Source organism: Podarcis melisellensis, assembly GCF_964234715.1.
Source record: "Podarcis melisellensis genome assembly, chromosome: 8".
Taxonomy (NCBI): Eukaryota; Metazoa; Chordata; class Lepidosauria; order Squamata; family Lacertidae; genus Podarcis; species Podarcis melisellensis.
Genome location: NC_138540.1, coordinates 89,936,184 through 89,950,038, shown reverse-complemented (window position 1 = coordinate 89,950,038; position 13,855 = coordinate 89,936,184). Strand labels below are relative to the sequence as shown.

The following is a 13,855-nucleotide window of genomic DNA, read 5'->3' as shown; positions in this document are numbered from 1 at the left end:
CAGTATTTGTAATCTTCAGAGGCCGGGGGAGAAGAGCCCAGTGGCCGTGCTGCACTCACTTTTCCTTGCACAAGGTTCCAGGTTCCTTCTGTGGAATCTCCAGCTGAAGGGATCTGAAAAGCAAGGCAAGGAGATCCAAGGATCTGGAGAGCCACTGCAAGACGACCTCCTATACCTCCACCCGGCCGGGACCCCCAGGAACTCGGTGCGCAAGATGGAAGAAGCTCACACAGAAGCAGCACTCGTGTCTGGAATGTATTTTCCCACCAACTTTTTTAATTTATCGTATTCACATAGCATCGGCCGGTAGCACAAAAAAAAAGTTTTCACAATGGGGGAAAAAATACATGGTCATAGAAATGTCTGCATTTACTTTTTTTAAAAAAAGCAGGAAGGGTCTTGTACAAATCTGCTCAGAGCTTCTCTTTTCAACCTGCTCAACTAACTGCTTCTGCAACCAGCAGGCCTTACTACTGGGGTGGGGGAATCAGGAGCGACTTTGCTGCCACCCCGAGGCTTCACCCCTTCAAGGATTGCTGCAACAAGGCAAGGAGACTCCAGTTTTCTCTGGGCTAACTGAGCTGGCGCAGAAGGGTGTAAACATGAGAAAAACCAAGGGGATGTAGCATCTTCACGGAACAGACAAGAGACAACCAGGGGAAAGGGAAGCGGGGGGAAACCACCAACACAAGTCAAAGAACACACAGCGGCTTTTCGCGCCTTCTCCCTTTGGCTTGCTCAAGTGACCTTGCGCATGGGATCAGAGCGCAACAGCCAGCCATTAACAGAGGCCGCATGGCGACCCGCTCTGCTTCCTTCAGCCACCCCTGCACCTCTTCGTCTCCCCATCACATTTCATCGTCCAGGCCGTAGTCCACCTCTTCCGGAAAATCCCCCACGGTGACGAAGCGAGGCTTCACGAAGGCCCCGTACTTGAGCTGGCACTCAAAGTACTGCTTTCCGTTGACGCTGCCAAGGAGAGGAAGAGCAGAAGAAAGAGAGTCACACTCAGGATGGGGGGTTTCCAGGGATAGCAGTCTGAGGAGAAGCCCAGCTGGTCAAGGGGCAGCTTAAGCCCCAATCCTCAGCACATGCCGCTGACTTTTAAAAAAGGAACACTTCTGCAATCCACATTCTGTGCCCTCTAACAATTACAGGAGCCTGTTTTGCACAGTTTCTTGCTCCGCGTTATTTATCCTGCTCCTGCCATTTTAAAAATCTTTAAAACAACTACAGTGGTGCTGCGGTTTAAGAACAGCTTGGTTTATGAACAACTTGGATTAAGAACACTGCAAACCAAACTTTGCCTTGGAAGCAGAACAGGCTGCACGTCCTGTTGAGTGTGTTCCATTTGTAAATTGACTCCCCTGCTGATATAGGAAAGCACACCTTGGTTTAAGAATGCTTTGGTTTAAGAACAGACTTCCGGAACGGATTAAGTTCGTAAACCAAGGTACCACTGTATTTGACTTTTAGAAGACATCTGAAGGCAGTCCTGCTCAGGGAAGGCTGCGGTTTTACTGTGTTTTTGATACTTTGTTGTGAGCTGCCCAGAGTGGCAGGGGAAACACAGTCAGATGACCGGCATATAAATAATAAAATGATTAATATTATTTTACGTTTCAAAAAACGTTTCTTTTTGTTTTGCTGGCTATTAAGGAGGGGTGGGAACCATGCGCGGCTCTGAGATTCTGCCCCCAACCGCTGGAAATGTTATTCAGTCACTCCTCTGGCAGAATTCTGTACCCAATACAACATTCTGCACTCTCGTCCTTTTCAACGGAGAAGCCGTATATTTATTGAATTGCTGCCAGCAACACTACTTGAAGTGAACTTGTTTTTATCTTTCTGAGGCAGCCCAAAATGAATTGACAAACACTATAAAAAAACAAAAACACACTGAATGTTAAGTTTAGTGCTCCTGCAACACTCTGTGGACTGCCTTTAGACGTAGACCTAAAACACGTGCCGACAATGTGCCAGAAGTTAAGGTGGGAACACGCTGATGCTTCAACGTGAAGCTATGAAGCTGCCAGAGCCACCCAGATGCCATGATGACCCACTTTGGGGGCCCAGGCCAGGCAGGACTGCCCTGCAAGAGACGTCTGGTGGAGGGAGGGCGCTTTACCTTCCGTCGTGCTTCCCCACAGGCTCATCATACTTGATGCCGACCCAGTAACCGGGCTTGAACTCCGTTAAGCCTATGGAGGAGAAAGGAAAGGGGGAGAGCTTTCAATCCTAAGTCAGGCACAAGTGCACAACTACCAGACTTTTAGAAGACATCTGAAGGCAGCCCTGTTCAGGGAAGCTTTTGATGTTTAATAGACTACAGTCATACCTCATCTTACGTCCGCTTCATGTTACGCTCTTTCAGGTTATGTCCCGCGGCAACCCGGAAGTACCAGAAAGGGTTACTTCTGGGTTTCACTACTCGCGCATGCGCAGATGCGCAAAATGACATGAGCATGCGCAGAAGCAGTGAATCACAACCCATGCGTGCGCAGATGCGCCACTGTGGGTTGCGTTCTTTTCTTTTCCCGTTCGCAACCAGAGGTACAGTGGTGCCTCGCAAGACGAAAAGAATCCGTTCTGCGAGTCTCTTCGTCTAGCGGTTTTTTCGTCTTGCGAAGCAAGCCCATGGACGGATTAGCGGATTAGCGCTATTAGCGGCTTTTAGCGGCTTAGAAAAAGGGGGGGGGGAACTTGCAGGAACTCGCAAGACATTTTCGTCTTGCGAAGCAAGCCCAAAGGAAATTTGTTTTGCGAAGCACCTCCAAAACGGAAAACTCTTTCGTCTAGCAGGTATTCCGTCTTGCGAGGCATTCGTCTTGCGGGGCACCACTGTACCACTGTATTGTATTTTGATATTCTGTTGGAAGCCGGGGAAACCTAGCCAGATGAGCGGGGTATTAATTATAATTATAATTATTATGGAAGCGTGCTTTGGACTATAAGTCTTACTGGAACTTGAAGCAGCTTCTCTGTTTTTGCAAGGAGGGAGGGACACTCCTAGTCCTTGTTCAAGCTGAAAAGCACCATCAAATTTCACAGAATCATAAGAGTTGGAAGGGACCCTGAAGGTCTTCTATGTTGGATATTCTCTCTCTCTGTGTGAGAGAGAGAATCATTTGTTCCAGACGCAGAGAAGAACAGAGAAGAAGCTTCAAGAAGCAGCAGAAGGCTGGAGTTTTTTTGTGTATGCAAGGACACTTTCTGTGGGAACTGTTCTTTGGACATGCGCAGTGTGACAGGAAGTACTGTTAACAATGGTTCTGTGTAACTTGTAACTTGTCTCTTGCAGTTCAGAGAAGCAGAGAGAGCACTGGATGTGACTGGACTAGGTGACCCCTTCCAACTCTACAAAGGGTTACCACGGGTCTGGAATTGACCAGACATATCCGGAATACTGTTGTCTCTAGCAGCCTCCAGGTGGAAATTGGTGAGGTGTCTGGGAGAATCCAGCCCATGTCAGCAGTGCCGTTTTTGCCGATTTCCCAGAAAAATAGCTAGAAAATGGCAATTTGTTATTTTTGCGAAGAAAACACAACCTCAACAACTTTTCTGTCCAGATTTTCACTGTTTCAAATATGGCAACCCTTGACAGCTTGCTCTCCCTCCCAGGCTGAGAAAAAGATGGAGAAAACTGGAAACTTATTGGGACAGCGTGACTTTTGTAGTTGTAAAACAATGGAGATCTTCTGAAACAACAATGGGACACTAGCACCGCCCAAGGCATGCTGGAGAACAGCAACTGACAAAAGATAGACACGATATATTACAAGGAAGAAATACTACGGACGCACAAGAAGGAGAGAGTTTGAATGCTTCATCTGCAAGTGGAGAAATTATTCAATGTGTCAATACAAATGGAAGTCATTAAAATTGCAGCTGTGATATAAGGAGCTGGTATCTGGACTGGAGCATAATTGAAATTTATAAGACTTTGGAACGCAGAAATAAAGGAAACCATCAAAGCACGAATTCTAGCATGTGGGAGGCCACCTAAATTGTGTAATTTGGCATCTCAATGATTGGTATTATTAATTGTATTATAATCTGGCATTCTTATAATGATTGGATTGTTCTAATTGAAAACTAATAAAAATCATTGCATAAATAAAAGAAGCAGAGAGAGTGTGTATTGGACTCTTGTGGGACTCTAAGCATGCCTAGACCCTGGCAGTGGCGAATGTCTGTATATATTTGCTAGCCTGACAAGTAAACTTCTACACTTGACCGAATCTTTATGGCGGCCATGAATGTTTATTGCCTAATGTGTGAACGTTGAACCCTGAAGACGATTCCAAGGATGGAGCTGCGTTGAGATGTAACTCTGCTGAGTGTGGATAGTGACACACACGCACAGCAAAAGTGATGCCAGACGGAATCCTCCTAAATCATCCAAGAGAAGTTGATGGATTGCTCCAGCCAATCTAGTCCAGCCCCTGCAATGCAGAATATGCAGCTGTCCCATATGGGGATGGAACCTGCAACCTTGGCGTTCTCAGCACTGTGTGCTAATCAACTCATCTCCCCAGTGGTGCCAAATGCGTTACAGAATTCTTCACCTGGTTTATAAAGCAAAACCAAATAAGACTTCAAACTGCTTCTCACACTGGTTTCTGCTGCACCGTATTTTAAATGCCCCCCCTCCAATCCCTACAAAGTGATTCTCTTCTACAGGGCAGGACGTAGGGACATGCGCCCAGGTACTCACCAACGTACATCACTGTCCCCCGCTTGTTGGGCTGCCCCGCTGCCCGCACCTCACACCTCGACCCCACGGAAATGGCTTCCGCCTGGGCCTTCTCCTCCAGCAGCTTCTGCTCCCTCTCGGCTTCCCTCTTCATCATTTCTTCCGCATTGTACTGCCCCAGCTTACTTGTTTTCATGAAGGAGCGTGCTGTATCTGCAGGACACAGAGAATGGCGGGAATGGTTCAAAAGGAGTAAACTTGCTTCCCTTCAAGCCGCAAAGAGGAAGCTGGGTTCCTTCAAGAAACACTCAGACTGAAACAAGGCCATCTACAACGGTACCGCTGAGCCCTCTATGAATTAGTTCACTCAAGCAAGGGAACAAAGGTCTATCTGGCCCAGCAGCCTGTTCTCAGTGGGGCCAACCTGAACGGGAAGTTCACAAGCAGGGCCTGAGCACAACGGCACTCTTCTTACTTGAGAATCTCAGCCATGCCACAAGACATGGAAACTTAGAATCTGTACAGTTGGAAGGGACCCCAAGGGACATCCAGTCCAACCCCCTGCAATGCAGGAATCTCAGCTCAAGCATCCATGACAGACGGCCACCCAACCTCTGCTTAAAAGCCTCCAACGAAGGAGAGCCCACCGGCTCCCGAGGGAGTCCGTTCCACTGTCAAACGACTCTTACTGTGAGGAAGTTCTTCCTGATGTTTAGTTGGAATCACCTTTCTTGTAGCTTGAATCTACTGGTTCGAGTCCTGCCCTCTGTAGTAGCAGAAAACAAGCTTGTTCCCTCTTCCAAGTGACAACCCTTTAGATATTTGGAAATGGCTATACTATCAGTCTTCTCTTACCCAGGCAAGGTGAAGGTAACCCTGGACTGTTAAGCCCCGTCAAAGGCGACTATGGGGTGCAGTGCTCATCACTCTTCAGGCTCAGGGAGCCGATGTTTGACCACAGACAGCTTTCTGGGTCATGTGGCCAGCAGGACTAAGCCGCTACTGGCACATGGAGGACCGTGACGAGTGCCAGAGCACACGGAAATGCCATTTACCTTCCTGCCACACATCTATTTATCTAATCACGTTGTCATGCTTTCGAACTGCTAGGTTGGCAAAAGTTGGGATAGAGGAACAGGAGCTCACCCCCTCGCACCGATTTGAACTGCCAACCTTCCAATCGGTCGTCAGTTCAAATCCCCATGATGCGGTGAGCTCCCGTTGCTCTGTCCTAGCTTCTGTGAACCCAGCAGTTCGAAAGTATACCAGTGCAAGTAGATTAATATGTACCACTGCAGCGGGAAGTTAAAAAGTGTTTCCATGGCTCTGGCACTTGTGACAGTGTCCCGTTGCATCAGAAGCAGTTTGTCTCAACGTCTTTCAAAGCCATCCAAGAATGTGAGAAGCTGGAACCCAATACACAAATGAGGAGCCAGTTTCAAAAACCTAAGATACAACTGATGGGATTAGACAGACTCTTTTCTTTCAAAGACAGAATCATTTGGGACACTGCCATCAGCTCTCACCTGTTCGCTTGTCATATTCAGCATCGGTTATCTCAAACTTCTCTACCTTTGACACATTTTCGTATTCCCCGATGGTTGCACCGCTCTTGTCAATAACCTACAGGCCCCCAAAACACAGTCATTTTATTTATTTTTTAAAGGCAGAAGCAAAAGAGCAATTTCTAAGCTTTTTTTTTTAAAGGCATTTGTTGCCACCAATTGCAAAGGGGCTCTAAGTTCTAGTTCACAGATGGCCATGTGCCGCATGTGTCATTCCATCTTTTTTTTAATAAGGATTAAATTTATATATAGAACACAGTGACACAGTTACTACTAGGAATAGACCCCTCTATGGAAAATACTCCAAAAATCAATAGGTCACATGATTTAGTTATTTGCAGTGTGGCACCAAGGTGCATAATGCTGTTCAGAGCAACATTAAGCAATGGAAAAGGGCAGGTCCCCATTCCCATGGAACGTGCAAACTACATTTCACTAGCAAGGGAACCTCACTTTCGTCACCCACTCACAAATCCTTTGACAGAACCCAGTAATCTCCATAACCTACTGCAAATAGGACCAAGCGCATCCAACTGAAATAAAAGCTTATTCTTCCCCACCCCACCCCCTTGCAGCAGAGACCTGTCCTTCCATTCTTTACAGAGAATGGTATTTTAAAATTTTTGTTTATTGACATTTACTAGCAACACCAGTAACATATTAAAACATATAGCAAGCACCTAAAAACACACTGAATAAACCTATCATTTCTAAAAACAGGTTAGTGTACGTAGCAGCACAGAAGACCTAAAGCAATGGTGGCATTCACAAATTTATTGCCAGTGCACGGAAGAAGTGAAATGCTTTTACTTGGCAGTGGAATCTCACCAGGACCTCTGCCACCCCCAGCTTTGGGGAACGGTACTATAAGGGGAGAGCAGGCCCTTGACGGCACATGTCTGACAGCACATTGATGCTGCTGTATAAATAATAGGGGGAAACAGAGGGACAACAACAGAATTCAGAAGGTAGCTTCTTATCAGACGCGTAAGAGGCCCTCACGCAGTCCAGCCCCCAGGGCAGCTTCCCCCAATTTCTTGCAATAGCAAAAGTATTATGAGGCGAGCCTTTTGATCTAGGGAAGAACCAGCCCAACACTCACATGAATCCTGCACCCGTCGTCGATGGGGTAAGACCCCAGCAAGGCCTCGTCGCTGTCGAGTTTCATCACAAACTTGTCGTCCGGAGTATAGAGCTCGAGGTCCATGCATGATGCCGGACTTCCCACAACCAGTTCCAGCTTACACTGTTCAGACAGAAGCACCAGGCAGAAGGGGAAGAAGAGTATTTATCACAGGCAACAGATGATGTGAAGTATCCCACCCCTCGCTCCGTGCAAGACGAACCACAACAGTAACGTAATACTAATGGGACCAGTCGTGTGTGACCTCTAGTGATGGGGATACGTCAAGGCATCTTAGTGGGGACTGCAAAGCTATGGTCAGCAACAAGTTTGCTTCAGTCTAACACGGCTGTATGAAAGATGCTTTCTGGCCTGCCAGTTGTCAATCTGAAGCTCAAAAGAGAGAGACAAAGAGGTGCCTGTGGCAATAGTGTGCAGGCCAGGCACTTTAGGGGGCGGGGTTGCCCACCCAACCCCTCAATTCTTCACAGAATGGCTCTGCAGAGAAACTAGTTGCTGACCAAGGCTCTACACCTCTGAGCAAGAAAAGGTCTCCCCTCTGTGATGCAGCCTGCACAGCTCCCAGCTCAGGGTGCTAAGTAGGGGATAGTGACATTCCTGACATAGGTGGGGACTGCAAAACAGCATCTGAGTGGAGGGAGGGGAAAGCGTGAACAAGCTCCATCCTTAAATTGTCCCGGTTGTTTCTCACTGCCAGGGCAGAAAAAGAGATGCTGGAGGGAAACAAAAGGCAGAATTTGGCACAAGGCCACACGCTGCAGCCATGGGGGGGGGAGGGGGATAGAAAAAGAGAGCTGGTTGGCCGGCTCACTCAGCTGGGCACAGGTCGCCAGTTGCCAAGCTGCAGTTAATCCCAGTTTGGATGTGTGGCACAAAAGGATTTTTGTTATTGTTGACACAGGCCTGTTTGCTGGGGACCAGAGCTCAAAATGGGGGCGAGTGCTGTTCTGCTAAGGACCCCCCCCCAAAAAAGGCAGAAGCAAAGAGGAGCAAGTTTGGAACTTGAAGCAAGCAAATATAAGGGTTTTTTTCCCCCAGGATGGCTGGGGGGGGGGGCAGATAGGTGGAAGAAAGCATCAGCTTTCCAAGCAAGAGCAGGAGGCAAGTCCAACGACCATCTGCGCCCGCATGCAAAGGGTGTAAAGGGCATGCCATGCAGCTAAAAATCTAGCTGCAAAGCCTAAACCCACATCCCCCCTGCAATGTCAAAGCAGAGGGAGCCGATTCTCCCACAAGGAAAAATCCTCTCGTTTGGCGCTCAACGTGCAAGACCTCTCACAAGCAGCCGCAGCGCTCTGCATTCCTTTGGTACCCCATCACACGCGCCTGCAGCAACCCTGCTGCCACCACAAACCCATCCGGCGTGGAGGCAAACAGGCCACGCCACGGCCAGCAGCGCAGGAGTCGCTTACCCCAGGACAGGGCACCACCCCCTCCATGCCAGCTTCCTCTCTGGGGAGCCTGCAAGTGCCGCTGTGCGAACAGGCCAGGCGGCAGGCCAGAGCAACGCAGCAAGCAATTCGGACGATGCTCCTGGCGGCGGCAAGGGGAGCCCTGAGCCACGCCAAGGGGGACAAAGACAACAGGGACAGGCGCATTAAAGTGGTCTCAGCACACACACCCCACCCCCAAATCAGTGGGACTTCAGGGGCCCTCAATATTTTCAATGCCCTCGGCACTAATTCCTTCCTTGGAATTACAAGAGGGCAGAATGGAGGAGTCTGTGCCAAACTCAACTCTTTTGAGAATCCCCACTTTCGATGTAAAGGCCAGAACTTTTTTGGGGGGGGGTGGGGGGGAGATGGAAAGCTCCTGGAGGAAGGGGGCGGAAGAGTCCAAATTCAGTCTCTGGTGCGATGGGAGGAATTCAGATTTACTCTAAGTCCATTTCTGAGAGGGGGACGCACCCCTCTGAACTGTGCGCTGGGGGTGTGTGTCTGGTGGAAGGCCCCTCCTTTGATACCCCCACCCCACTTTTTAGTGGAAAAGAGGCTCCCCCGGGAAGGCTGTTTGCGGTGAACAGCTTGCTAACAAAAACAAAACAAAACGGTGGCCCATTTTCCAGAATAGATTCAGGATGGAGAAACACAGAGCAGAGGAAAGGAGGCAGGCAGGCAGCCTGGGTTGCAGCTGGACTAGGATCCATCCCCCCCCCAAGGCAATTTCCCAAAGGGTCCCAAAGGGAGGGCCATAATTATTATTATTTGGGGGTGGGCAGGGGAGATGAGGGATCCCATCCATCTCTGCTTTTCAGGAAAGGGCTGGTGAGGTGCTGTCAGGGCCGGATTGAGGTTTGATGCGGCCCTCAGCTCCTGAAGGTAATGGGGCCCTTTCTATGTCTAGCTGTCCTTCATCAACAACAAATTGTCACTGTTTTTGGTGTTGAATGTATGCTAGATGGTCATTGATGGACCTCATAGGCATCCAAAGCCATTTCCACATCACAAATAGGAGCTGACACAACACAAAACACTGTTGCTGTATGCAGTTTTTATGTTATTTGGTTTTTATCTGATATTTTGGAAAGGTACATCCAGCTTTTTTTTCCCCTTAAATTTTTTGGGGGCCCTAAGCTTTAGCTTGTTCAGCTTATACATAAATCCGGCCCTGGATGTGCTTTTTTTTTTTTGCTGCAATAATAGGCCTGCCTGTTTCCAGTACATCTTTTCCGTCCAGGATGGCGCAGGGAAGAACCCTCTGGCTACTCATTTATTATTGTTGTTTTCGTTTAATTAATTAATCTCATTTCTATCCCGCCCTACCCCCGAAGGTCTCAGGGCGGTTCACATAAAATATCAAAGACATAAAACCAACAACCCAATAAAAAAACCCCAAAGAGCCAGGATTTTTAAAAAGGGTATATAGGATGTTTTCACCCTGCTAAAGCGGGATCGTATCTTAACGATCGCCCCTCGCCCCCTTTTCTAATTAATTAATAATAATAATAATAATATTGGCCGTTTCTTCGGCAGCCCTCTTTTTAACGGGGGAGGCCAGGCGGGTCTCCTCCCCCTTCGGCCGAAGAACACGCGTTCTTTCTCGACACGTGTCGGCCCGTCCTGACGTGCTTCTCACCTTGAACTCGGCGAGGGTGAGCCCCCGGGCGTATCTCTTGAGGGCCCGGAAGGAGTTGAGGCTGCTGCTGATGGACACGGACACCACCGCGGGCGTCCCCGTCACGACGCTCATCCCGACCCGGCTGCCCCAACCCCGGAGCCGAGAAACCGCCGCCGCCGCCTCAGAAGCCCCTCACGGGCCGCTCCCGCCGCCCGGCCAATCAGGCGCCGGCCGCCCCCTCCGCCAGCCAATCGCCCCGCGCCCGGCCCGCCCTCGTGACGTTCCTCGCCAATCAGCGTCCGAGGCTCGCCACCACGCACGAAGAAAAACGGAGCTCAGGCTCTCGTTGCCCTGCCCCTCCCCTCGCCGCCTCTCTCTCTCATCCCTGAAGCCCCAGCGGGGAATCGACCAATAGGAAGCCGGGATGTTTCCAGAGTGGCCAATGGCGAGGAGCGGTGCGGAAGCGAAGGAGGGGGCTGAAGCCGGCTGGAAGGGAGGGCAAGGCTCCTGGCGGGGGATGTAGGCAGCAGATGCAGGCAGGCGGAGAGGTCGGGTGGGAAGGTTTGTGGTACCAGTAGTAATAGTACTAATAGTACTAACAGTAATGGCAGGCAGGCATTCATCGATGGGGAGCAGAGGCAGAGAGGGGGAGGTTTGTGATACTAATAGCACTAGTAGTACTCGTAGTATTAATACTAATAGTACTAATATTACTACTAGTAATTGCACATCCCAGTTTTGCTCAGGCTCAAAAACATAGCCTGTTGAAATGGAATCAGCTGGCAAGGTGGGCTCCGTCCAAATATGCCCAAAGGTGAAGCTTTTATTTTTATTTTTTTGCTCCCGCCTTTATGGAGCTACAGTTCCCAGGAACTGTTGCAGGGGGTTGGACTAGATGACCCCTTGGGTCCCTTCCAACTCTCTTAAGATTCTACGATTCCTTGGGGGGAGCCGCATGCCTGACACGTATTGTGTGTGTGCGCAGCCAGAGTCGCGGGAGGTGGGTGGGTGGGTGGGGCTTCCAGGCGAACGTCCATTGTGGGAACCATCACTCCTGGGGGCTGCGATTTTCTCACGACATCCACAACGACATGGTTGGCATCAGAGCACCAGATCACATTCCACCCATTACATTTAACCCAGATTGATGCTTCCCAGGGGGAAAAAAAACCCCAATGCATTTTTTTAATTGGAAAAAAACCCTGTTGTCATTGTTTATTTTGCAATATTGAGCCCCCATCGGAAAGCCCCTCTTCAATCCTTGACGCCTCCCTTTCCATGGAGGCACAGCAACAGCCAAGGCGACATTTTTCCACCTTTGCCACATCAAGCAGTTGGTCCCTTACCTTTCTCGCCCCGACCTGGCCACAGTGATCCATGCGACAGTCACCTCCAGGCTTGACTACTGTAATTCGCTCTATGTGGGGCTGCCCTTGAAGCTGTCCCAGAAACTCCAGCGGGTACAGAATGCTGCAGTGAGGCTCCTCACAGGGTCCCTGCCATGGGAGCATATTCACCCAGTGCTTTTCCAGCTGCACTGGCTCCCGGTGGAGTACAGGGTCAGGTTCAAGGTGCTGGTCTTGACCTTTAAAGCCCTTTGTGGCTTAGGGCCCTCGTACCTACGGGATCGCCTCTCCCGGTCTGCCCCACGGAGGACCTTAAGGTCCACATATAGCAACACCCTAGAGATCCCGGGCCCTAAGGAAGTCAGATTAGCGTCATCCAGAGCCAGGGCCTTTTCAACACTGGCCCCAGTCTGGTGGAACGCTCTGTCTCCTGAGACCAGGGTCCTGCGGGATCTGATTTCTTTCCGCAGGGCCTGGGAGACAGAGTTGTTCCGCCTGGCCTTTGGCTTGGAGCCAATTTGATTCCGTCCCCCTCTTTCTTTTTCCTTTCTCCTCCCGTGATGAGGCTGCATTTTAATGTTTCAATGTTTTAATGTTGTATTTTAATCTTGTTTTTATGTTGTATTCATTCAACTTGTTTTTATTATTGCTTGTTAGCCGCCCTGAGCCCGGCCTTGGCTGGGGAGGGCGGGGTATAAATAAAAATTATTATTATTATTATTCACAAGAGGGCACCATAATGCAAGAAATACCCCAGTTTTATTCCCTGTGGTACATGATGCTCAGTGAGCTCATGGGACGGTTCTGAGCATCATCAAAGCATTTTGATCCATTCAGCGATTCCTGCCTTTGTCCCTCCCTCAGATGTTGAGCTTGGTCATCTGTTAAAGTCAATCCAATTTAGGTTAGTCCTGACCTTCATGAGGCCCATCTCCCAGCGTGACGAACCATCTGGACCCCACCCCATTTTGAATACAAGTATTTTATTTTATTTTTAAATCCGCTTGACATCTTAGGAAAGGCATTCTCTGTTTACAGAAGGACCTTTGCACATCAGCTGATCATAAATGAATTAGGCTGCTTATTCCTGTTCCAGATGTGAGGTGTTTTCCCCCGGTCATGGGCAAACCTTTGCAGATTCAATTAATAAGTTAACTAACTAAACCCTATCCAATTTAGCAACTATAATTTCTTTAATCGGGTGACAGCTGGTGGTGTAGTCTAAAATATCTGGACTTTCAGTCACCTGCCCTCCATCTTTTGTTGGGGGTAAGAATTGAGTGGGGCAGTGTGTTGGCAGAATGCCTTGCCCCCTTTCATATTCACCCGTGTTCTCTTACCCCACTCCGACCCCCACCAAACCCCGCTGGGAAGAGGTGAGGGGATGAGGCTGGTTCTGGCATCTGGCAAAGGGTTGGGTCTTCCTGCTGGTCTGGGGAGTCTGGCATGATTTGCACACAGAACCCCTTAATTCACAGCCCACCACACCCCACCCTAGAGATTAAGCGTAACTGAGCCTCTTCCCATCGTAGAATTTAACAACAGTTGATGATGATAGCCCTGTATACGTGTTCAACGTTTTCTTTTTTATTATGTTTTTATATATGTTGGAGAGTGGCTGGGACAACCCAGTCCGATGGGAGTGTTACAAGTAATAAATTATTATTATTATTATGAGAAATCCGTAGGCCAACGATACCGCCATTTTGATTCCTAGCCCCACGACGCTGCCATGTTGATGGGCCCTGGAGGGAAGAGGCTTCCAAGAGAAACAGAAAATATGTTTCAGATCAATTTATTGTGTCTAGGAATCTCTCCAACTCCTCCCAACACTTGGAACTCGTGGACAGCCAACGAAGCTTCAGTTGCAAGGTTCAGAACACAGGAAAGGAAGCAGCACTTCACGCAGTGCGGAGTTAAACTGTGGAACTCCCTGCCACAGTAGGCAGCAGCAACGACCATCTTGGGTGGCTTTAAAAGAGGATTAGAAAATTTATGGAGGAGGAGGAGGAGGAGGAGGAGGAGGAGGAGAGTGCCGCAATGCTCT

General features: G+C 49.1%; 1 protein-coding gene across 2 annotated transcripts; it reads right to left on the bottom strand.

The window, feature by feature from the left end:
• Positions 1–242: 242 nt before the first annotated feature.
• TBCB (tubulin folding cofactor B) lies at positions 243–10,674 on the bottom strand. Of its 2 annotated transcripts, none has more exons than XM_081922334.1 (6): positions 10,481–10,674; positions 7,364–7,507; positions 6,223–6,319; positions 4,718–4,909; positions 2,129–2,201; positions 243–969 (listed from the first exon to the last, which is right to left on the bottom strand). In XM_081922334.1, the coding sequence occupies exons 1-6, from the start codon at positions 10,592–10,594 to the stop codon at positions 849–851; spliced, it is 741 nt and encodes a 246-aa protein (XP_081778460.1). In that variant the 5' UTR covers positions 10,595–10,674; the 3' UTR covers positions 243–848. The 2 variants fall into 2 exon arrangements, with proteins under 2 accessions (XP_081778460.1, XP_081778459.1); XM_081922333.1 differs by lacking the exon at positions 10,481–10,674 and adding an exon at positions 8,818–8,842.
• Between the last annotated feature and the right edge of the window lie 3,181 nt (positions 10,675–13,855).

Coding starts and splice junctions, on each gene's coding strand:
- TBCB (XM_081922334.1), bottom strand. CDS start 10,594: ATGAGCGTCGTGACGGGGACGCCCGCGGTGGTGTCCGTGTCCATCAGC. Junction 7,508..10,480: donor TCACCCTCGCCGAGTTCAAG/GTGAGAAGCACG, acceptor CTGTCTGAACAG/TGTAAGCTGGAACTGGTTGT. Junction 2,202..4,717: donor GGGGACAGTGATGTACGTTG/GTGAGTACCTGG, acceptor TCTCCTCCATAG/GCTTAACGGAGTTCAAGCCC.